The following is a 24777-nucleotide window of genomic DNA, read 5'->3' on the forward strand; positions in this document are numbered from 1 at the left end:
CTTTTTTTTAAACATCCATAATTCCCTCTGCCAACACTGCTAATGTGAGAATATTCTGAGAATTCAGTTCTTGCTTTTCTACCCCCAGAAATTTCTTGTTTCTTGCTCTTTGCTTTACCTTTCATCTCTGTGGATATGAGACCTAAATACATACCTCTTGGTCTAACCTCTTCACATACTCTGTTCCTATATCTTTAACAGGCTACTGAATATTTTTTGCTCTCCTAATAGCAGTTCCCCCTCAAAATCTAAATTGTTCATTTTCCCTCCGTGTGACACAAGCACTGTATTACTTACAGTATTGGTCTTAATGATTTTTTTTTTTTTAGGGAATGGGCTCATATTTTGTAGAACTGTAACATATAAAAGACATAGGCCATTGAAACTGGATAGAAATAACTACCACCTGAGTACGTGCATGCACATATAACTGGGAGAGGGGAGCTAGCCACATGTGAGAGCATGTGATAGTTTTTATTCTGTTCTTTTCATAACTTACTAAGTCGATTGCATGACACATGACCTTATTTTGGAAACAGTATTGTAACAAGTATAGTAAAAATGTTTATGGTAGAATCTAGATGGTCAACATTACAGATGTTCACTACAGAATTCTTTCAACTGCTGTGTTTTAAAATTTTAAAATATAATCTCTTAGAGGAAAATATGTTAAGGAAAGAAAAACACTTTTGGTTCATTTTCAACTTCCATCTCTTTGCCCTGCTGGGTACCTGTAACTGGCCCACTGCTTGGTTACCCTTGGCCTTTCTAGAGAACCTGATTTGTCAGCATTTACTGCCTATCTTCTCTCTCCTACAGGATGTTGGTAGGCTAGACTTTTAAAAACTTCTAGTTTTCCTGTGTGGGTTCTGCCTTCTCAGTGCCCTAAAATTTAAAACTAGCCTCGGGACTCCTTTCAATTCATTAAATATTATATTATTTTCTACATATAATGCCTTTTGAGATACTAATAAGTATAAAGTGTACAGGTTCTTGAGATTTCTGGGCTTCCTGTAGGAAAATGGCGATTATTTAAATCCTAGCTTCATCCCAGGTTCTTGAGAAACCACAGAGATCAACATGGACAGCAAGCAGGTTATCAACAGCCCGAACACAGCACGACTAGAGACAGAGCATATTACTGCCGCTACTTTACTTTATATAAACATTCGTTATTGCTGTGTGAGCAAAATCTACAACACTTTAGCACGAAGAGAAAATGACAGGAAAATGTCCACTCAAAGCTACTATAAAAAGAAAATAAAGTAGGAATTATTTCTTTTAGCTGATGAAATTATTACCCTGAAAACCACTGTGGGGGCACCTGGGTGGCTCAGTGGGTTAAAGCCTCTGCCTTCAGCTCAGGTCATGATCCCAGGGTCCTGGGATTGAGCCCCACATTGTGGTCTCTGCTAGATAGGGAGCCTGCTTCCCTTCCTCTCTCTGCCTCTCTCTGCCTACTTGTGATCTCTCTCTCTGTCAAATAAATAAATAAAATCTTAAACAAACAAACAAACAAACAAAGCACTGTGAATCCAAGGAAAGCTGTGGCTCAGAGTTGCACATGAGTTAGGTATCATGGGACAAGCAGTTTCAAATAGGAAAAGGCACATCAAATTAGAAATTCTAAAACCTCAGAATAGAAATGTATTTAGGTTCTTGACTTCAGGGAGCTAATAGTATTTTTATTAATGAGCCACAGATATGTGAAACAGATGCAAAATAGAATTACTAACTTTTACAGACTTCATTGCCTCCATCAGCACCTTTTTCTGTGCTGCCTTCTGTGCCCCCAATCTCATCTTCATGGCCTTAAACTTTGTATAGAGTCTAACCCAGGGCAGCCAGGAGAGGTGGTGAAAAGCCACCGTGACTCTCCTTGGGTTCATTCAGACTGCAGTCTAGAGCTGCACCGTTCAGTAAAATAGCCACTAGGCCAAGACACTTGGCTGTTCAAAGTTAAATAAAATGAGAAATTCAGTGCTTCAGCCTCGCCAGCCACATTTAACCTGCTCAGTGCCCACATGTGGTTGGTGACTACTGTACTGGACACACAGATGTAGAACTTTCTGCAATGACAGGAAGTTCTCTTTGGCAGCATTGGTCTAGAGGGACTTGCTTAGATGGGAGATGTGCTCATCTAAAAAGTAACCAAATACGAACCATTCTCTGAGAAATTCTCGCCAGCCAGTTTTCCAGTTATTCTTTCCCCTCCCCTTTTAAACATAAAGTAGCATGAGTTAAGAATGAAGATATTGGAGGTAATGTCCTCACATTTAAAGGAAGAGTAGAATTAGACTTGATTTATTCAACAAGTATTTGTTGCTTGACACATAGTAAGTACTCATGCACTTTTTTTTATTGTCCTGATTGTTGCTCTCTGCTGTCTAAAGTCTTTGCCTCTTCTTCAGAGCTCTGCATTATCTGACTCTAGCTCCTTATCTCCTATTGCTTCCCAAGAAAGATTCTGTTTAGTCATAGTGTCTCGTGCTCGTGCATTCAGGCCTCCTTACCTCACTTTGTTCCACTCCTTAACATTGCTATGTGCCTCTTGACACCATTTACCACTCAATCCCCCTGCCTTCCTTCATTTTAATTATTTTTATTAACATATAATGTATTATTTGCCCCAGGGGTACAGGTCTGTGAATCACCAGGTTTATACACTTCACAGCACTCACCACAGCACATACGCTCCCCAATGTCTATAACCCAACGACCCTCTCCCTACCCCCCACCCCCCAGCAACCCTTGGTTTGTGAGATTAAGAGTTTCTTATGGTTTGTCTCCCTCCCGATTCCTTCTTGTTTCATTTTTACCTTCCTTAGCCCCGCCCTGCCTCTCAAATTCCTCATATCAGAAACATCATATGACAATTGTCTTTCTCTGTCAATCCCTCTTTCTTAAAACTCTCTTGCCTCCTTGCCAGAACTCTCTCCTCTCTGGCTACTCCTCAGCCTCTACCTCATATTTCTTTCATCAACTGCCTCTTAAATGTTAGTATCCTTCAGGGTTCTGGCCTTGGCTTCTTTCCTTTTTGTTATTCTGTGCACATTTCCTGGGCAGTTTCATCTACATCTATGTGTCCTCTGATATATTCATGTATGCATGTGCACATGTAAGTATATGTAAATTATCAATTAGGGTTCTTGGTTTTCAGGCAACACCAATGCTGACTAAATTTAGCGCATGTGAATTTATTGGAGTGCTGTTTGGATAGCACAGAACAATGCTTGGAAAAAAGATGAAACCAAGGCATCTTAAGGAGGCTAGGAAGCAGGTACAATACAAATGGTCTCTTAGACGCATTTGGGCAGTGCCCTGCTATTAGAATGAATGCATTCCAGCTCTGTTCATTCTCTCTGCATTTCTCCTCAAGGTTCCCAGTTAGGCTGGAAGTCTCCCAATGGCCTGATTAAGAATCTCATGAGACCTTATTTAATGGGGAAGAAGTAACTCCCCAAAGGAAATCAGATATTCTTTGGAAGGGGAAAAGATGATTGTAGTTAAGAACAAATAAAAAAACAAATGGTATCATATGTACCTGTAAATTGCAAATGTCTATCTTTAGCCCAGATCTCCCTTCAGTTTCTCTTTCACTATGTCTTGCTGCCTTCTGAACATCTCCATCTAAATGTTGCTTAGTCATTTCAAATATAACATCTTTTTTTTTTTTTTTTTAAGAGAAAGAAAGAGAGTGCGGGGGCAGGAGGGGCAGAGAGAGAAAGAGAGAATCTTAAGCAAACTCCATGCCCATTGTGAACCCAATGTGGGGCTCAGGACGCTGAGATCATGACCTGAGCCGAAATCAAGAGTCGGATGCTTCGCCCACTGAGCCACCCAGGCACCCCTCAAATACATTTCTAAAACTAAATTTGTAATCTGTCCTCTTACCTCCTGCTTAAAAATGGGGAAAAAAAGGTAAAATAATTAAGAGTAGATTTCTTTACTCCTTGATCCCCTTTCTGAGGGAAAGACACTTATCTACCAGAAACCTTACATCATTAATGAAAGATGACCCCAAATCTTCATTCTCAGAGCTGCTAGAGGTCACCAAATACTGTTTGTTCTGCCTATGTCAAATTCTCTCCTATCACTTCCACTGCTGTTGCCTCAATTCAGGCTTTCATTGGAACTGGAGTATCACAATAGCTTTGCAACTGTAATTGCTTCCAGTCTGCTTGCCAGAGCTACTGCCAGAAGGATCTTTGTAAAAGCAGATCATGTCATTCTTGTGCTTAAAAACATGGCCTTCAAGAAAATGCCCATTGCCTTTAGAATAAACTCCTTATTTTTTTGCTTTTCTTGAAGATTTAAAAAAAAAACACATTTTACTGGTATATATGACAAAAATATAACAAGTGCATACAAGGAGATTTTGTTTTTAACCTCTGAGCTGCTTCCTCTGTCTTGAATGCCCTTTCTAACCCTCATCCACCTGAGTTACGACTCAGTGTCCTTCAAGACTTGGCTCGGGCATAGTGTGTTTTCCTCCCAGGAGTCTGTACCAGTGACAGTCACTCCTTTGCCCATTTCGAGTGTTTCACTCTGTGCATAAGCTTTTGAATTCCCCTTCGTACTGTATAACTCTGTGTACTGTGTGTACCTTTTTTTCCCCTTTAGAGACTATGGAATTGTTGAGGATTGTGTTTTATCTCCAGGATTTTTGCCTGTTAACTGGCACATAGGTGATAGTGAACCTCGTGGGGTCATGTAAGACCAAGGCCCTGTGAGAAGTCTTGGCCAGTGTGGACCCCTGCTGTGAGACACTTGGGGGGGGTCAGGAGAGAACCCCCCTCAGATTGCTGATGTTGTGCTGAATGAATGGACGCTTATTGTCTGTACATAGCTCAGTGGAAGACTGGATGCCAGGGCATGGAGAAACAAGAAGATTCCTTCCCAGAAGCACACTTGGAAGTTAATTATACGCACAACATATGAGGGAAAGTTGTAGAATAAGAGCGAGTATGAGCAGATTATATTAGTCAGTCATACTTGAAGAAATTAGAGATGTTTGTATATTCATAGAAATAGTCTTAAAGAATATCCCCTGAAATGTTACCAGTTTCTTGGGGGTGAGATTCCAGCAGATCTTGTACTATTTCATTTTCATACTTAAGCAATTTTTTAAGTACATATGTAAATTGTAATTAAAAAACAAAAACAAAAAAAAGACATTTCCAGCAAGAGACAGGCTGTCTGCATCCCAGGCGTAGGGTCAGCAGGACAACTCTGCAACCACGAGGGAGCCTTTGTGGACCTGTTTTCCCAGTCAGCCTTTTCTGGGGAAGCTCAAAAGAAACATGATGCCCCAGACTTCACAGAGGAAACGGCAAGTCTATGTAACTGAGGCCAGATAGAAACCTGGTGAAAGTTCTGCTCTCCTTGTAAGGCTGATCAGCTGCATATTCCAGAGGCCAGTTACTAGAATAACTTCCCAGCCTGGCAGTGAAGTCAGGTACAGTCAATGGGAAGAGAACTTGGAGAAGCCCCAGTAGGTCTGTGGAAAGGATACTACAGGGATTCCAGCCCTACTACAATGAAGGAGAGCTTTTAAGTCCCTTGGATTTTAAAAATGCAGCAAATAGTCTGGGTGAATCCGAAGGTCTTTCTGGTGCTGGATGCTGAGCCCACCGTTGGCTAATCTTCAGACTGGACAGAAATGACCCCAGGATTGGGTCTTGTTCTCTCCCCTTCCCTCTGCAGGTAACAGGCAACTTCCAGAGATACCAGAGACAGACATGGAAAGTGAAGAAAGCAAGGGAGAGAGTAGCTGTGGCTTTGAGGATAAACAGGGTCACTGGGGAGGCAGAGAGGGAGGAACCAAGAAGGATGCCCTGAAAAGGGAGAAGGTAGGGTGCCTGGGTGATTCAGTGGCTTAAAGCCTCTGCCTTCGGCTCAGGTCATGATCCCAGGGCCCTGGGATTGAGTTCCGCATCAGGCTCTCTGCTCAGCAGGGAGCCTGCTTCCTCCTCTCTCTCTGCCTGCCTCTCTGCCCACTTGTGATTTCTGTCAAATAAATAAATAAAATCTTTTAAAAAAAAGGGGGGTGGGTGGGGAGAAGGTAGTGCCAAAGAGGCTGAGTAGTGTGGTCTTTGCCATAGGTTCTCCATGGAACAACCAGGTTTTGCTTGCTGGTCTTTGATGTCAATATCAATACTGTTTCTTGCTCTAAACTATGACACTTAGTTATACCTGCACTGTTCTTTATTAAACTCCTTTAAGAGACCAAAAATAAAATAAATTAAGTGAAATTGTATTTATGCTGCTTCAGTTAATAGCTAAGAACAATTTAAATAATTTTCAGGTCTACTTTTTAAAAATTGATATATCTGTATTTCCATTGTTCTATTTTCACATAAACTGCAAAGCAAATGATGTATTGATCACCTGCTATGAAATTTATAGCTAATCTGACTTATAGAAACAGAAAAACAGCCAGTTAGAAATGAGGGTGCTTTTCTGTGCTCTTCTAAACATGAAATAGGTCAGCAAAGGGTTTATCTAGGAGTGAGGTTTTTTAGATCATTAATCACATCCCTAGGTTTTTATTGAAATTCCATCTTCCTTGATCTCAAGCAGTGATTCTTCCAAAGTAATCAAAAGGTGTTGCATTTTCACATTTAAAAAAAAAAAAATGAGTTTAAACCCTACTGAAACTGGAAGATTTTTGAGTAGGTAAAAAGTCCTGTTTTAAAATTTTTAAACTGAGAAGAGAATTCTTACAAATAATTTTTATCATTTTGGTGACAAAATCGCAACTACAGTAACATTTCAAAACTTGCATTTTCACCTGCTGTCTCTGTAGTGTAAATGTCTTCTTGAAAGGAAATCTACTTCTTACTCACTGTTTAAATGTTATCTTGACCCTGGAGGGACAAAATTAAGTGTGTTTGTTATTTGGAAAACATCTGCTAGGTAACTTACTATCACAACCACTCATTGTCATAGAATAGGTTAGCAAATTTGGGACACTTGCCTTTTTTAAAAAGAAAAATGAATAGCCAATGACACTGTTAGCTCTTTTAAGAATTTTGCCGCAGATAACTAGCACACTTATGTGTGTGATACAGAGGATTTTCATGGTCATTTTACATCTTTTATAGAATCCTGTACATGTTCTACTTTCTAAAGATTTTGTCTTTACTGCTTATACGTATCCTATAGCAAGTAAATTGCAATATGTTACAATAAGTGGAACTATTACAAATAAGCCACGTGCCACTGTCAGCCACTGAATTCTGGATCTTCTCTCCGGATTCCCTGGTTTGTGATATGTGACTGTCTGGACTGAGTTGAGGTATCAGGGTGTCAGTATGGTTTATTAAGCTTAACTTCTTTATATTTTTAGATTACACTATAAACAGAGATTCTGACTTTTTCCCTCCATCTCTAGGATTTAATGCTCTCCTTAGGGCATACTATATTTCATTTTTGAGACCCCCTAGCTCTGTATCAGAGCATAGGAGGCCCTCAGATTTGACTCTTACCTACCTCTCCAAACTTATTTCTTGGCATGAGCCTGTCTGTCTTGTACCATGTACTCCAGCCAACTCCAAACTGCTTTTTTTGTTCCTTAATGTGCTACGTTGTCCCCTCTGCCTAGAATGTTATTCTCTTATTCCTCTTCCGCTCCTCCACTATGTTCTGTAGAACTCAGGGGTCTGTAAAGAGCCTCTCTTTGTCTCTCAACCCAGCCTCAAGTTAGGTATCTTTCTTTGTGCTCATCGAGTATTTGGTGTATGACTCTGACGCTGCATTACTGGTATTTTATTATATTTATGTCTCTCTACCACCATACCCCAAGTTCTTTGAGGGTAGAGACCAGGTCTTAACCTATAGTTTAGAGATGTTTATGACTATGTTAATACCAGTTACTTGCTTCACATCTGGTACCATAAAGTTTCTCTCTGAGAGAGAGGGTTGATACATTCACTCATGCCTGTGAAGATTACTGTATAGTCTGTTTTAAAATCCTGCCCCTTTTACAGAAAACATGCAATATTAAATCTTCTATTCAGGCTCCCTTTTTCTTTTAACTTGATATATATTTCTGATCTCTTTTTCAATAGAGATATGTATATGTTTATTTTTCTTTTATTTTATTAACCTCCTAATCTTTTTTTTTTTTTTTTTTTTTTGGCTTTGCAGGCTTTGGATGGATTTTTCTTTGTTGTGAACTGTGAAGGGAGAATTGTGTTTGTGTCAGAGAATGTGACCAGCTACTTGGGTTACAATCAGGAGGAATTAATGAATACCAGTGTCTACAGCATACTGCATGTGGGGGATCATGCGGAATTTGTGAAGAATCTGCTCCCCAAATCACTAGGTATAAAACAATGTTTTTTGAAAAGAATATGAATTCTCTGTAGCTTTCTTTTCCATTATGCAATTATTATATTTGTAGTACATAGTATTATTCTAGAATATGTTATAACATATTAAAAATATTTAAATTTCATTTCAGCCTGATATGTAAATATGAAGAGAGAGTATCCTCAAATAGTTGATAGAGAGCACTCCTTTTATCCTCCTCCTCTTGCTATGCCCTAGTCATATGACAGTAGGAAGAAGCAGAGCAGTCAGCTGCCTTGCCACGAGAAGCTCCTGCTTGAAATTACCTTTGTTTTCAATTTTGATTATGTCCAAGAAAGAGACAAATGTATATCCTTCCCACCACCCTGCTCCAAAGATAAAAAGGAGGGAGGGAGGAAGGGAGGGGAAAATATTCTGTCATATTATGTATGGATTAAAATGAACATTTTTGGATATAAGTGGTTTCAACTCAGAAGTTTCCAGTATGGTTGGACAGATTGTTTGCTGACAAAGGAGCCCAGCAGAGAGGACGGATGGGGTCTGATTTCCAACCTCTGTTCCATTTGCTAAACCCTGTGCCTGTTGCTTAGCCTGTGCGTGTGCTAAAGTAAGGGGAGGGCCTTGAGTAGAAATTCTGTATAACTAAACTACACATGCAAATAAAATGTTGTCTGTAGCTCTTTATTTTCTATACTGTTCACTCAATAGAATGGAAGTTTTATTTCTTCTTTGAAAAAGAGTAGTGTTTATGGTACCTGAGGGCCTGAAATGATTATTTCTATTAAAATCACTAGTTTGATATTTGAATTATCAAGGGGTCTTCTGTGTTTTGTTGCAGAATTTTAGAGCATGAATGACTTGAGAGATAATATAGCAGATCCCTTTATTTTAAAGATGGTACAAAGATAAAGTAATTAACCTAAACCTCACCGCTTGCTCATAACAAAACCAAGACTCCTTCCTCCAGTATAGGTTTGTTTCCATAATTTTCTCTAACAGTTACAGGCTGATGAGATACTAAAAAGGAAGGAGGTTCAGTGCAGAGGATAAAGTAAGAAAACTGTCGCAAATAGCAAGAGAAGAGCCTTAAAAACCCTCTTACTGCCACCATGGTTTGAATATAACATTGTTAACTGGGCAGTAGTGACCCAACACACAGTGATGATCACATGAAATATACAGACATCTTTTCTATAACTGAATTCAGTTTTTTTATACCAAATCAGGCAACATTTATGTTTTAACAATCATTTTTATATAATAATTTACTTTTTTAATTATTTAGAGAGGGAGGAAGTGAGGCAGAGGGGTACAGAGAGAGAGCGGAAATCTTTTTTTTTTTTTCCAAAGATTTTATTTGTTTATTTGACAGAAATCACAAGTAGGCAGAGAGGCAGGCAGAGAGAGGAAGGGAAGCAGGCCTCCGGCTGAGCAGAGAGCCCGATGCAGGGCTCAATCCCAGGATCCCAGGATCATGACCTGAGCCGACTGCAGAGGCTTTAACCACTGAGCCACCCAGGCACCCTGAGAGAGCAAGAGTCTTAAGCAGGTTCCATGCCCAGTGAGGAGCCTGACACTGGACTTGATCTCACGACCCTGAGATCATGACCTGAACTGAAATCAAAAGCTTAACCAACTGAGCCAACCAGGCATCCCAATTTTTATGTAATAACTTATTGACTACCCACTATATTTGCGGGTGAGAAGAATGGTTTGTGAAAAGAATGGTCATTAAGAAGCCAAGGTTGGTCTCTGTCTAGTTTAAATATTTTTTTGAGTCACAGTCTCCTTTGAGAAACTTTGAATCCTCTCCCCAAAAAGGTGCACATTTTGACAAGCCCATCCTTAAGAATACATACCTGCCAGGTTAAAACTCCTGCTTCACAATGGGTCTCTGGTTTCCAATCATTTTTTCATTTCCAGGGTGTAACAGAAACAAATGGAAAAGTGCATTAATTAACTGCTATAAAAAATCTGAGTAAAAGAGTGTGAGCTATTATTTTTTGTCTTTAACTTTTTTTAAAGACTGCTAAAGAATTAGGAATACGTTAGGTCTTATTTTTGAGGGGGGGACATCCTATACAATCTCCTAGAAATTTTGCACTTTTTGTAATTGGTAGACATTAAGATTTGCTAAGGAAGATAAGTATCCTGTTGCCTCAGGATAATGATAAATGCGAAGAGATCTGTCTTTAATCTGAATATCTAATAAAGCAGATGGCTAAATGTATGTCTTTGTATCCTCATAGTTCTTCACCCTATTCGCAGACATATAATCAGTTTTTCTTCCACAGTAAATGGAGTTCCGTGGCCTCAGGAGGCAACACGACGAAACAGCCATACCTTTAACTGCAGGATGCTAATTCACCCTCCGGATGAGCCAGGCACCGAGAACCAAGAAGCGTGCCAGCGCTATGAAGTCATGCAGTGCTTCACTGTGTCACAGCCAAAATCAATTCAAGAGGATGGAGAAGGTAAAACAAAGGGTGATTTTAAGGGCTTTGCTCGCTTTTTCCATGGCTTTAAAGATTAGGGAGGTAATTGATTATAAACAGCCTTTTTCAGATAATAATTTTGGCTACTATATTATGCATCATAGTGGTGATTCAGCTTACTGTGTTATTTCCCAATACTTAAGAAGAAAGTTGCCAACATCTAGAATCACCCCTTTAAAATGCCCCACGCTCTCGGTTTTAAGCTGGCATTCCCACTAAAATGTCAAATTCAAACCAACTTGCTGCCTAGAAATAAGAGACGTAGCTAACTGCTGCCAGTTGGAAATGTACCAGATGCAGCAGGCTGTTGAACAGCTCTGATTTTTAGAAAGTTTCAAGTTTAGAGTGTGGGGAACATTGGAGAATAGAGTTAGCATTTTTGAGGCCATACAAGGTAATTTACAAGAAGAAAGCGTATGAGCAGAAGAAAACACAGCTGAAGCTCTAATACGAACATGGTATCAACATGGCATTCATCAAGTATATGATAGAGGATGAGTTCTGCACGTGAGCCAGTCTGAGCTAAGTAAAGAGCACCACAAACTGGAAACTGGAGTAAGGACTGGGGAAGGTAGAAGAGGAGAAATTAATCAGATACAAAAGGCAATGCATGTAGCAGGTTTCACCTGCAAATGGATGCCACAGTCAACTGAGGATTTTTTACAAAATACACATGCCAGTGCCAGTCTGTCTGATATGATCAAAGTTCATGTTCAGCTGTGTAGCACTCAAAAATATTGGAAATGGGACTTCGAAAAAATTTGGTTACCAGCAATTTTATCTCTAGTATTATATTATTAGATCAGAGTGACTCCAGTAGTGGGTCCTATAACATGTGTTGTTTTATGGAAACCATTAATGGAAAATGATGGATGTGAACTGTTTTCTGCCCTCTCTTCTTCAACTTCCCTTTCTTGTTTTGGCAGATTTCCAGTCATGTTTGATTTGTATTGCACGGCGATTACCTCGGCCTCCAGCTATTACAGGTGTAGAATCCTTTATGACCAAGCAAGATACTACAGGTATTTACTGCAGAATTCAGAATTTACATCCAAAATTTTGTGTCCTTCTGTTGTCTGCTATTCAGCTTCTGGTCACTCGTCTTAAACAGAATACATTTTAAATGATGGTCTTGATCCTGGGCACTTTATATTTCATTGTATTAATTTTTTTTTTTTAAGATTCTACTTTTAAGTAATCTCCATTCAGCATCAGACTCAGCCTCACAACTCCAAGATCAAGAGTCACATGCTCCCCCAACCAAGCCAGCCAGGCACCCCATTTATCTTGTGCATTCTAGATGTTGTAATCATTGTCATGGGCAGGGCGCTGGGGAGAACATTATAACTATTCACATACTGTTTTGGTTATAAATTATTTTTCATAATCATGGAATAAGATTCTTAAAGAAATTTGGCAAGGTAGATGTACATATAATTATTTTTAAATGGTGCTTTTAAAATTATGCTTCAGTGGATCTGGCTATTTCTTTTTCCTCTCCTCTTTTTCTTTAAATGTATTCAGCACATACTGATTAAGTGCCTGGAAGTTCCTGTCACTGGGTGTGAGATGGGAAAAGGCAAACCAATAGGGAGAACCTGTTTTTAAATTAGCTGGTGAACCAGTGCCTATCCGAGGAGCTGATATTGAGCCCTAAGCTCCAAAAGATGAGGAGGAGCCAACTCACAAAGTGTGGAAGGGGCGGCAAGGAGGGTCACGGTGCAGCCTGAGAGCTCCTGATTGAGGAAGGAGAGCTAGCTGCAGAGGCCTGTGGGAAAACAGACAAGTGCATGAGAGGAACCGAAAGAAGGGCAGCAGTGCCCAAAAGTGAGTGCCAGGAAGGAAGGCCCTCTTTATAAAGGCCTGCTTCATATTTGATTTTTAGCCAAAACAAATTGTTATTGTCCTTTACAATTTTCTATAGTATTTTTCATATGTTATATAATCCTATCTTCACTTTAACACATCAAGTTTCATACTTTCACATCAGAGTTACTTAGGTATCAACTACTTCTCTCTTTTTAAAATAAGGATAGATATCTCAGAGATATTTTTTAGCAGATCAAGATTTTAAAAATAATTTCTACTGGATTTTATTCTTCGTGAAAGTTTAGGTTTAAAATACTTTTTGACCCTTACCATTATTTATAACATTTATTAATATTTGTTGCAATATTTACTAGTTTTTTAGTCCCAGAAACTTAATATTCCTATTGTGTACTTTTATTCTTGTGTTTTTAAAGATAAGCTCCCAGCTGCTCTTACTGAAGAGTAGGTGGGGATAAATTAGCATGAATAATAGAGTATAGTAAAGAGAATGTCTAGGACTTGGAGATACAGCATCTGCGCATGGTAATTATCCTTTACCATAACTTTCTTCCTTCCCTTTTGAGTCTACCATCTACATGTCCTTTTCCATTTCCCACCCATGTACAGCTCTGGAAAAACTGAATAATCTTTATTAAAAACCAAAAATACTAATGCATGGGGAAGAATAGGGTTTACTGAAAAATATAACTGGTCTTTTGCGTCCATAAAACCAAGTAAGGGCTTGTGAGCAGAATGAAAGCTTGCTGGAAAGAGTGGAAGTCAGGTCACTGAATAAATGTGGGAGATGAAGGAGGCCTGAAATTTATGAGGATAATTTAGGAACAGTGTATTTCAGCTTCTCCTCATATTGCATTTCTATACATTGAATCTTAAATTGGATTTTTTTTAAATTTATTTGAGAGAGAGAGAGCATTACAAGCAAGGCGAGAGGCAGAGGGAGAGGGAGAGAAGCAGACTCTGCTTCTGCTTCATGACCAGAACTTCTGCTTCATGACCAGAATTAAAATCAAAAGTCAGACCCTTAACTGACTGAGCCACTCAGGTGCCCCGTGAATTGGATTATTTTAAAGAAGACTATATTTTCCCATAGGAATAATGTTATTACTGGTAGTTTTGTTCCTGACCAAGGACCCAGCATTAAAATCTTAGATGTACCTGATTTTAAAGTAGATATGTATAAATTTAAAAATTAAGCTCTGAATCAAAGAATAATTATAAATCTAGAGAGAACCTCAGAGATCATGGACTCTAGCCCACTCATTTACAAAGGATAGAATGGTGCCTTTCCAAAACCATACAGCTAATTGGTGAGAACAGACATCGATAGGCCCTAATATATAGCTCTTCCTTTATATTGCATTGCCTTCTACCAAAGCACTATTACAAGGACATCACTGTACTGTACACACTTATTACATAGAAGATACCAGAGGAAATGTAAAATATAAAAAAAATAGAAAGGTGGCAAAGAAATATAAAGTGTTCTTAAAATGTAAATAACATTTTATTGTATCATCAAAATATATCATTGATTTAGATAAAAAAATAATAAACCAGTTGCAATAAGTATTAGATATTTAATTCCTTAAATTTTAGTAGTACTTTTAACTCTCCATAGAGTTACATCACTTTTAAAAGTGGTTCCCATCCCTTAAAAAAAAAAATCATCTGCCAAGAAATGTTGAACAGTGGCTTACTAGTTGGATTGGTTAGTTAAACTTTTCTCTAGCAAGCAGAGGACTCGAAATCAACCCATTCATGATCCTCTTCTAAGATAGTCACTGCGTTACCTAGTCATTTGTTACCATTGCTGATAATTTAATCACTTTCTCTCCTCTGATCATGCAGTTCTAGGCTCTTGCTTTCTTGTGGTTAGTACTGACATGAACACCTACCCCTCCCTTTGTCATTGCATCTGAGGAGCATAGTTGTGTGTGAAGACCCTGTGACAATCAATTCTCAGCTATAACCAACTCTTGACCTCTGATGTAATAAGAGACAAAGATTAAATAATTATAATTCTTAGAAAACCCAGAATTGTCTGTAATTACAGCCAAGTGTTCACCAGGCTTTTCCCAAACCATTCTTAAATAACAAAATTCCTTTAAGTTTAAACTTTTTTTCTTTCTACCATTTACATTTACGCCAAGACTTGGGCAACAGCCTTATCAGACTGATTCATATATATCAGATTCAAGACCCTGAGTTAAAGAAGCCTAATAAATTCCAGGCAAGCCAAGTGTAATACATAAAGAAGGAATTAGTTAAAATGAGGATGCACAAATAGTACAACAGATTTGAGTCTGTTGTGAGAAGAGGGAAGATAAGGAAAAAAATCAGCGATTCACTGAAGAGGAAAAAATGAAAAATTCTCAACCTCATTCATTGGAAAGTACAAATTTAGATCATAAACATTTTCCAGCTACTAATTGTAAAAAATAAAGAAGCCTGACAATACCCCAAGTGATGGAGAGGATGTTGGATTAAGAGTAGCTCTTATATAAGTTTCTGGGGAACAGTTTAATGTTATAAAGTTGAATATTCACATAACCTATGACTCAACAGTTCTGTCCTATGTCTGTACGCTAGAGAAGCTCTCACACACATGCACCATGGAAAATGTAGATAGTGTTCACAGCAGCATTCATTGTAATATCAAAAAACGGGATATAATTTAGATGTTTCTTGACGGGAGAATGTAAAAACAGAGGGATGTGACATGTGAGGAGTACACACATAATGGAATGGAATAGGTAATATTCCAGTTCTGAAGTTGGTTGGTGGGTTTGCAAGTTTTCATTTATTAATCTAACTCTATACATGTATATATCTTGCCTATATTATTTTGTGTTAATATAAGATTGCATAAAAAAATCTGGATAATCCCAAACTGGATTAATTGGCCCCTGGTTAACTAAGGAATAATTTACCTGAATTCTTCCATAGCCATCTAGGAAATTTGTTGAAGTACGGTAATAATAGCAAGTCACTACTACGGTTTATGAAGCATATATTCTGTGTGTAGAATATCTAGCCAATCTTAATGCTGTTATGTTTTTCTGATTTAACTTTGATTGCCTTCAGTCTTTGTTAAATGAAGTGTTATCTACAGCCCAAGAAGAGGTAGAAAAGGAAAGTTTTGCTTACTTTCTTATATTCTCTTCACTTAGTTACTGGAAATTAATTTAAACCAAAATGATGTATTTCATCTCTGTCTCTCCTTTCCCAATAAATTATCTAGTCATTAGTAGACAGAGAGTAGAATCCAGAGAGCAAACCAGAGGAGTTCAATTTGCATTAGTCTCTGCAGCTTCAGGTCCTTATGGCATGACTTTAATACTTGACTGGGATTGAATTTTAGAATATGAGATGCTAATACACACTCCAAGGCCAAAACAGTTTTTTATTATCATGTAAGTGATACACTCTGTTACCATATGTAATAAAAAAATTTTTTTAAGATTTTATTTATTTATTTGACAGAGATCACAAGTAGGCAGAGAGGCAGGAGAGGGAGAGAGGAGGAAGCAGGCTCCCCGCTGAGCAGAGAGCCCGATGCGGGGCTCCATCCCATGACCCTGAGATCATGACCTGAGCCGAAGGAAGAGGCTTTAACCCACTGAGCCACCAGGCGCCCCACCATATGTAATAAAAATTAATAGTGTTTATTAATGCTTCTGTCCATAAGCATTTAGGGGCAGAAACAAATTTCTTAGATGTAGTTGTCGATTTTGAAATATGGGTGACTTATATGAAGAGGCTATCACAAATGGAAACTTTCATTCTTCATGTAGGTAAAATCATCTCTATTGATACTAGTTCCCTGAGAGCTGCTGGCAGAACTGGCTGGGAAGATTTAGTGAGGAAATGCATCTATGCTTTTTTCCAACCTCAGGGCAGAGAACCATCTTACGCCAGACAACTATTTCAAGAAGGTAAAGTTTTCTTCTCATAATTATTTTCATTAACCTTGCTTTTTATTAATACTGAAGTAATTTACATAGAACTTATGGCTTGATAAGTATTTTCTCCAAATTACAGTTTGCAATAATCGGTTTTAGGAAAGGAAGAAATGGGTAAGCAAAGTAATTCATGAGTGGATCCTGAATTTGGGATGCACATTTTAAAGAACAGGGTATCATGTGGTGGTCACTCACTCACTCACTCACTCATTCGTTCATTCATTCATTCAGCAGACATGTATCAAGTTCCTCACATACATAGAACACTATGTCAGGTGGCAGGGATATAGTGATGACTAAGAAGCAGGGTTTTGCCCTCAAGGAGCTCAAAATATATTAGGACAATATATAACTTTAAAGATTAGTGTGATATGGGCTTATACCCAGAGGTGTAACCAAAGAAGAAAAAAATTACTTCTGACTTGGAGGATCAGGGATGGCTTCAGAAAGGAAGTGATAATTTCATCTGATTTTTGAAGGTCATTCCCAGGAGGGACAGGCATGTGAAAGGGCTTCTAGATAATACAGAAATCTGTATCACACAGGTTTACTTTATTACTGTTATGGTACCTGTATCACCTGACTCAGGTTGAAGTTTCAAGTTAAAAATATGTCATATGAGATTAATAATTGTATAGATGCTATATGGTACTGTGGGAGATAAATATACTCTCTGCCCTTAAGGAACTTAACAGTATTACAGGAAACAGGGAAAATTATTTGAGAAAGTTCATAGAGTTTCGAGGTGAGGGTTTTGATATACTTTAAAAATATTGTCACGTAATTATGTTAGCCTAATTCTCCATTCCCTCTATAATTTATTCTCTATTCACTAACAGTTTCTTTGTGAAAGACTCTTTGTGTGATTCTTCCTGAAAAATAATTTTAAAATGTTTTTCATTATTCCATCATCCTTCTTAATATTAATATTTTCCTGTAACATTAGGTTTCCTAACTTGACAGATGATTTTCCGTTCGTTACATTTTAACATCCAGGTGGTATGTGGATAGGAAGCAGCTTGATTTTTTTTTTTTCCAAGAAGCCATCTATATGAGTCTCACTAATCTGGTTATTCGTGGGACAACTTCCTATAGACTAATAGTTCTCCAGTGGGCCTCTTGCTAGACTGATACTTTCCCCAAAGATGGTATTTCAGAGGATAGGACCAAGAACCTACATTTTTTAAGTTTCCAGGCAACCCTGAAGTACATCAGGTTTGGAAACCATCACAACAACCAGCTAATGCCATTTACTGGTTGCAGACTTTGTGAGTCCCTCTTGCTAATAATGGCACTTGACTTTTACTTAAGTTTGAGACTCAGAGCACTCTCTCCATTTATTGCTAAAAATGCTGAAGTATATGATGCTCTTTGGTTTTTACCTTAACTTTATAAGTTGGTCCTTCCAAGACTGTACGTGAAAGACTTTTAGTTTTATTTGCCTGTAATTTCCATATACTTGCACCAAGGCAAAGCAGATCTAGATTATTGTCTTACTGTCTGACTAGGTTCCCTGTAGATGTGACTGAACCACAGTTGATGTGTTTCTAAACCATTAGAATTCTCTATAAAACAGGTTGGTTAGAGTTAGAACAAGTAACTATCATTAACATATGAAGTAAAACAATTTAGAGTAGAATGTAAAGAAATATAATTCAATACCTTTTCCCCATTAGTCATTTCTTCATGTCCTTTTCTTCCACTTCTTTGGGGGAAGAAAACATTTCTCAATAGACATAACTTGTATTTTTCTCAACACTGTTGTGCAGAGTTCACGTGACTCTGATTATATAGTTTTGTGGATTCAGGGCCATTTGCCTAACAGTGTTCATGGACTTGGACTAAATACGTCTTTTTCTGATATTTCATGCTCAGCAGTGTCTAACCTGGTAAGAAAACGGTGGTCCATGAAACACTCTTATGGGGATCATCTGTTAAAGATGTTGCCTGCTGAATTCAAATCTCCTGTGAGGGCCCAGGTATCTGAACTTCCAAAGGCAGTGCTTAAGTACATTGAGTGTGAGATCCATTGGGTCCTCTCAGAGTTGGGGGAGGTGTAAAACTCTGTAGTGATGGAGTCTGTCTTTTTTTTATTTCCCTGCCCATTAAATTACTCTTTGAAGACAGTGACTGGTAGAAAATTCTAAAATGCATTAACCTTTAAGTTAGTTCTTAGCTTAACTTTTCAGCTGCTTTTGACAGAGACAGCTTTTAAAGGAAGTTTACCATTTTATTTCTGGGATCAAATTTGAAGAAAAACAAAAACAAAAAAGAACCTCACATTTCAGCCAAAAAATATGTGGGCATTCAGCATGAACTAGAATACAACTGTGGTTCTCCAGTGAGATTAGGGGGAAATGGGTATCAGAATCACCTGAGCAACTTTTTAACTAGAGGAGGTCTGTGTAGGTGTATACAGTTTGAAAAAGTTTCCCAGATTCAGTTCAATTGAGAGCCATTCCTTTAAGAAGGGTTTAGGTTAAATACTTCCCCAGGGTCCTTGATAACATTCATCTAGGCAGTTGTTAAACCAGATTTCTGGACTCCACCCCCACAACTAAATCAGAGTCTATAAGCTAAGGTGCTTTCTTACAGAGAAGTTTGGAAAACATCAACTTACATTCCACAAGATATTAATAGCTGTAACTAAGGAATGTTTCATGCTGAATTAAGTTTGGGGAATGTTTCAGTCTCCCATTCTTGAGAATTCATAAGACATATAAAGGATTTAAGTTTCTGGGAGGTTCTACCATGAAGGTACCTGTTTGACTTTGTTATCTAGACTTATTTTTCCGCAGAGTACTTATTCCTGTAGGACATCTATCAGCATTTAGGGAGAGTAGCAGAAATGGGAATATTGTTCTATATAGCCTAGGAAAGTTTTATGAAAGTTTTGCTCACCTATTATCAGTGACATAATGGATCATCATTGTTTTGTCTTTGAGAGATGTCCATGATATTTTGTTATATTGGAAAATAGTCTCCAAAAGCCCAGCGGATATAGTACCATCTCACTCTTGGATGTTTGTTTATCCAGTTCTAGAGGATTCACAAAATATGCACAGTGGTTATCTCCAAATGATGGTATTACAAATGGCTTTATCATACTCTTTGTTCATTTTTCTGTTATCTTAACGTTATAATCACAAAATAAAGTTATTTTAATTAAGAAGATGGCAAGACGGTTGGAAGGAGTTTATAGTATCAAGAAGTTTGGGAGCATTGCGATAAAACATAAATACCCATTTATACCCATATGAATGATTAACCAGAATGTTCTTTGAGACTTGTGTAATGTGGTTAATTCCATGGTCCATATTAACAGAGTTAACTGAAAATCTTTTTTTTTTTTTTTTTGGTCAGTCTTGTTGAAAATATTTAAAATATGAATTTATTTTTCTTTTTGAGAAATTTTGATATATTGAATAGGGTTTACTTATTAGTAATTGAAAATCTTAGAGCATCTAAGGGTAATTCTTTTTCTTTACCTTAATTAATAACTTTTTAAGTTGTATTCTTTCTGCATATATTTAGGGAAATACAAAAGGAAAAAGAAATCTCTACGGGCATTGCCGTGTAGTACCCTACCACACATTTTATACCTGCCCATTTAGTTAACATCAGTAAAAACATCAGTAAAAAGCATACTTGTTGAGGTTATCTTGGCAGCAAATTAGGTGGAGTCAGAAACCCAAATAGCTCTACTCTAGAGCTGCTATAACCGGAGAAAATGGTGTCCTTTGCTTCATAGCTCTTTTGAGGCCTATTCTGGAGGGGAAAGCAAAACAAAAAAGTTGTTATTTTAAAAGTTTCCCAGAAGAGTTTCTGGGGTGTCAGTAATACCACATCAATACCATCCCTCCCCACTAAGTGTTCTAAAAATTTTAGAAATGGACACAGGAATCAGGGATCACAATACTAGCTAGCTATATACCTGACAAAACTAGTTTGCAAAACAAGGCCAGGACCTGTGAACAACAACATTCCCATAAACCTTGAAATCCACTTGTAGGGAATATTTGGTGTGTGGAACAAATGTTTATCCAGCCATCTTATAAAGAACTGTGGCTTCCTTATTCATGTCTTAATTCAAAATATCAATGATTGCTATACAGGATTGAAGCTATTGGTGTGAATACTATCTAGGGATTGGCTGAATATGTGTATGACTCGGGACATAGGTACTTTGCTTTTTCTTTACTTGGATTTTTCTTTGGTGTTTATTCAGGAAATATTCATTCAGTACCTGCTATATACTAGGCTACATACTAGATATTACCTCACAACATTATTGGCTCAGTTTTAGTGATGCTGGGTGAAGGTTAATTTGCATTACAAAGTCCTGAAGTTGTAAATGACAAAGTCAGAGTTCAAGCCTGACTCTGACTTCTGGGCGCTTTTTTTTTTTTTAATTGATCCATGCTACCTTCCTGTTTACCTTTCCATCTGAAAATTAAGCACCAAAAAGAATTTTAATTAGCTGGATAGTCTTTTTTTTTTTTTTTAAGGATTTTATTTATTTATTAGAAAGAGAGTGAGTGCACACAAGTGCGAGTGCCCCGGGGAAGAGGCAGAGGGAGAGGGAGAAGCAGACTCCTAGGGGACCAGGGAGTCCCACATGGGCTCAATCCCAGGATCCTGGGATCATAACCTGAGCCAAAAGCAGATGTCTTAAATGACTGAGCCACCCTTGTGCTCCTAGTTAACTGGATAGTCTTAATTAAGTTCTAATAATTAAAGTTTTACTATAGTTTATCTTACCTTTTTTCCTTCTCAAAGGAAAAGGAGTGTATGAATTATGACTTATGGTTATAATTATGAATTATGACTGTATGAATTATGATGTGTGCTAAGTCACACATTATCATCCAAAATAAATAATCTAACTTCAAAACTTAGAGTGTAGTAATTTCCTTATATAAGTTAATAGGGGTTCTTTATTTTGGAATTTTTACTAGTTGAGATAGATAGAGTCCCAAGTTAAGACAGCATGGTTACCAAAGGGTCAAGTATATTAATGTTCCCATGCAAGTCTGAGTTTCTAGTTCTTTCTCACTTTATAGGGCTTATCAACAAATCAAGAAATTTCTTTCCATTAATTTTCATTACAAAAGTTGAGTCCAAATTTCTATGAGAACAAGAACATAAATTGAGATATAAGAACACAGCTAAGATCTAAAATCTGTCCTTTAAAGAAATGTTATGGTAGTTGATCACAAGTCAATATTAATCTATTTACATGAGATTCAAGTTGAGGGTCCGTCAGCAAGTACTTACTAGGTGACGTTATATGCAAAGCATCATACAAGATTCAAGGAGAGTGGAAAACAAGAATGGGACACAGTATTAGCCCTTATGTTTATTTTAGCTGATGAAGAAGAAGTGTGTAAAGTTATCTACCTCTTATTTAAAGTGACACAGAGGAAATGTTTAGGAAGCAATGAAAAATGAGATTGGAAATGTAAGTTGAAGCCAGATTGTATGTATGTATACCAAACTGTCCAGTATGGGAGACATCAGCCACCTGTCGCTATTGAGTAGTTGAAATTTGATGTGGCTGAGAAACTGAATTTAAAATTTTATTTAATTTTAAATTTAAATAGCCCCATGTGGCTGGTGACCATGTAGCTCAAAAGTGAAGAGCCAGTATTTTCCAGCAGGATGGGGAGACCCTAAAGAGCATTAAGAAATGAGGAAGGAAGAGACAAAATGGCATAAGCAAAATAACGTGAAAAATATTGTATCTTGCCTGGCCCTTTATATAATATAGCTTTATCATTATCCCAGGTTAATAACTTATCTTGAAATTCTACTTTTTTGCTGTAGATGTATCTTCCAAAATATACTATTAAAAACATTTAACAGTTTGGAATCATTAAATTTTTTAGGGTTTTGCTATAGCAAACATTTATTTATATCCTTATATAAAAATTATCCATTTCATTTAAGACTCTCTTTCATCAATAATTATTTCATTAGGTACTAAATTTCTCCATGTGTTATATTTGGTAAATGTGCCAGTGATCTGGCTGAAATTGCCATATGGGTAAGGAATGTGGTTGGTTGGACATCAATCTTAATCCTTTCCATTAAGCTTATATCCTAATTTTGGTACCTAGTCTGATTTATAGATTTATAACAGATTATGCTCTCTTCAGTATATAAGGTATACCCAAAGCAGTAAAAGAGAGTATGTCTTCTCTTAAAGTAATACGTAGTTTCAAAAAAATATTTATTAATTGGTCATTTTAAGTCTTTTTAACATGTCTTTAAAATGTAATAGAAAGGCTTTCTGAAATGTCTTTGAAAAACAGTACTAACATTCATTACAGGCTAAATCATAATAGTCATTTGTGCTAGTAATTCTTGTGTTTCTGTGAATGTGATTTTTAACCTTGTTATAGCTGAATCCACCTATTAAATCTTTAATAAAATAGAACTTTATTACATGGCTAAAACATCAGTGACATTTTCTTACTTAGTAGTCTGGTATAACCTTTATATATCTAATAAATACTTACCAGTATGGTTAGATTTTTGTCTGCTATTAATAAATCTTTAAGACAAAAGTAAATTATGTTGTTTATATAGTGATTTGACTGCCTTAACCTAGTTTTTGTTTTTTATATTAATCATGATCGGCTTTATCTTAATTTTCTTTCTACACTAAATTCAAACATAAAAAATAATATGTGAATACACTAATTTGACAGACCTCAGTGGTTCACATTCCTGAGTGAAAAATTAAATGTGAATTTCAGTTATGTGACTCCACAAACTAATAAAAAAAATGGAGGGTGAATTTTATATTATATGAATTATATCTCAGTAAAGCTGTTGAAAAATCAGCCAGCGAAAGGACCAAAAAAAACAACTTCTTAGAGATAATTCTGAAAGGGAGAAGGTTACTTCCTGGTATTTTTAATGGACACTTAATAAAATTTGAAGAACTGTCCCATTATGGGGAAAGATTAAGGTTGATTTTTTTTCCTGGTTTGAAGTTTCTTCGTCATTTTAACTTATATGAGGAGGCACTCATTCAAGTAGTACTGAATTAAAACTTGTCATCAAGTGGTCTATTTTAACCAGAATCATTTCCCCTCACCCATCAGATACCTGCTTTGTCTGAACTATTCTTTATTTGGAGTCTGAGCAAGCAGCTGTTAGGAGGGCATTTAAAATGAGGTTCAAGGTAGAAATAAGGCTTGGTAACTCTCCTCTGCCCAAAGTACAAGTGTCAGAATTTTAACTAGGTTTTTCTTTTGTTTGAAACAGTGATGACTCGTGGCACTGCCTCCAGCCCATCCTATAGATTCATATTGAATGATGGGACAATGCTTAGCGCCCACACCAAGTGTAAACTTTGCTACCCTCAAAGTCCAGACATGCAACCTTTCATCATGGGAATTCATATCATCGACAGGTACTACTTATTTGGAGAGCTTCATATGAAATAAGTCAGTTCACATATCTCTTCTTAGAAAAAAATTTTTAATACTCTTGATGGCTAGAAAGCAGAAATTCTAAATTAGGCATTAAGCTAGTGTGATGAGTATATAATCACTATATCCATACTGGGTTCTATAGTTTTTTTGTCTAACAATAATAGCCTTATTGTATAAAAAAAAAAAAAAAAAAGAAGAAGAAGAAAAAGAAGAGGAAAGAAAAAGGAACACAGGAAAGGTTAGGCTGAAAATATGTGTTTCAGGGGTAAAAAACCAAAAAAATGGCTAAAAATAGCCAGCTGTCCATATGTGAACTTTGCTCTTATAAAAAATTTCAGTTTGTTAATATTGTTATTTTTATTTTTAAAAGTGCTATATTCTCATTAGGGCAAACTCTATGGCTCCTGAGTTCAAGTTGACAGTTTCTCAAACTACAAGTCATTAAACTATCAACTTGAGATTTTTGAATGTCATTGCCTCTAATTTGTTCTCCTCTCTAAATACATTTTACATTGGTATATATGGTAAATTCATGGAACCATTCTTTTATCTTATGAATTATTCAAAACCCTACATTTGCAACTATTTAAAATGTAGCATTAAACAAAAACAAAGACATTTCCCCTCACTTCATCTTTTCCTCATCTGATATATTTGCTTATTGGAACATGGTAATACCAGTCACAAATCTGTTGTCATAATTATGGATTTGAGTAAAGAGCTCGATGA

At 37.0% G+C, this 24777-nt stretch overlaps 1 protein-coding gene across 39 annotated transcripts in view; it reads left to right on the top strand.

Annotated features, from left to right (window-relative positions):
- NCOA1 (nuclear receptor coactivator 1) overlaps positions 1-24777 on the top strand; it is a 237696-nt gene that overhangs the window by 160234 nt on the left and 52685 nt on the right. For all 39 annotated transcript variants that reach the window (XM_082745013.1, XM_082745025.1, XM_082744996.1 and 36 more), the window contains 5 exons: positions 8152-8329; positions 10611-10790; positions 11738-11833; positions 16436-16576; positions 23879-24026. In XM_082745013.1, coding sequence (XP_082601139.1) covers positions 8152-8329; positions 10611-10790; positions 11738-11833; positions 16436-16576; positions 23879-24026 — 743 coding nt within the window. The remainder of the gene's footprint in view (positions 1-8151; positions 8330-10610; positions 10791-11737; positions 11834-16435; positions 16577-23878; positions 24027-24777) is intronic.

Source organism: Mustela nivalis (assembly GCF_964662115.1).
Source record: "Mustela nivalis genome assembly, chromosome: 8".
Taxonomy (NCBI): domain Eukaryota; kingdom Metazoa; phylum Chordata; class Mammalia; order Carnivora; family Mustelidae; genus Mustela; species Mustela nivalis.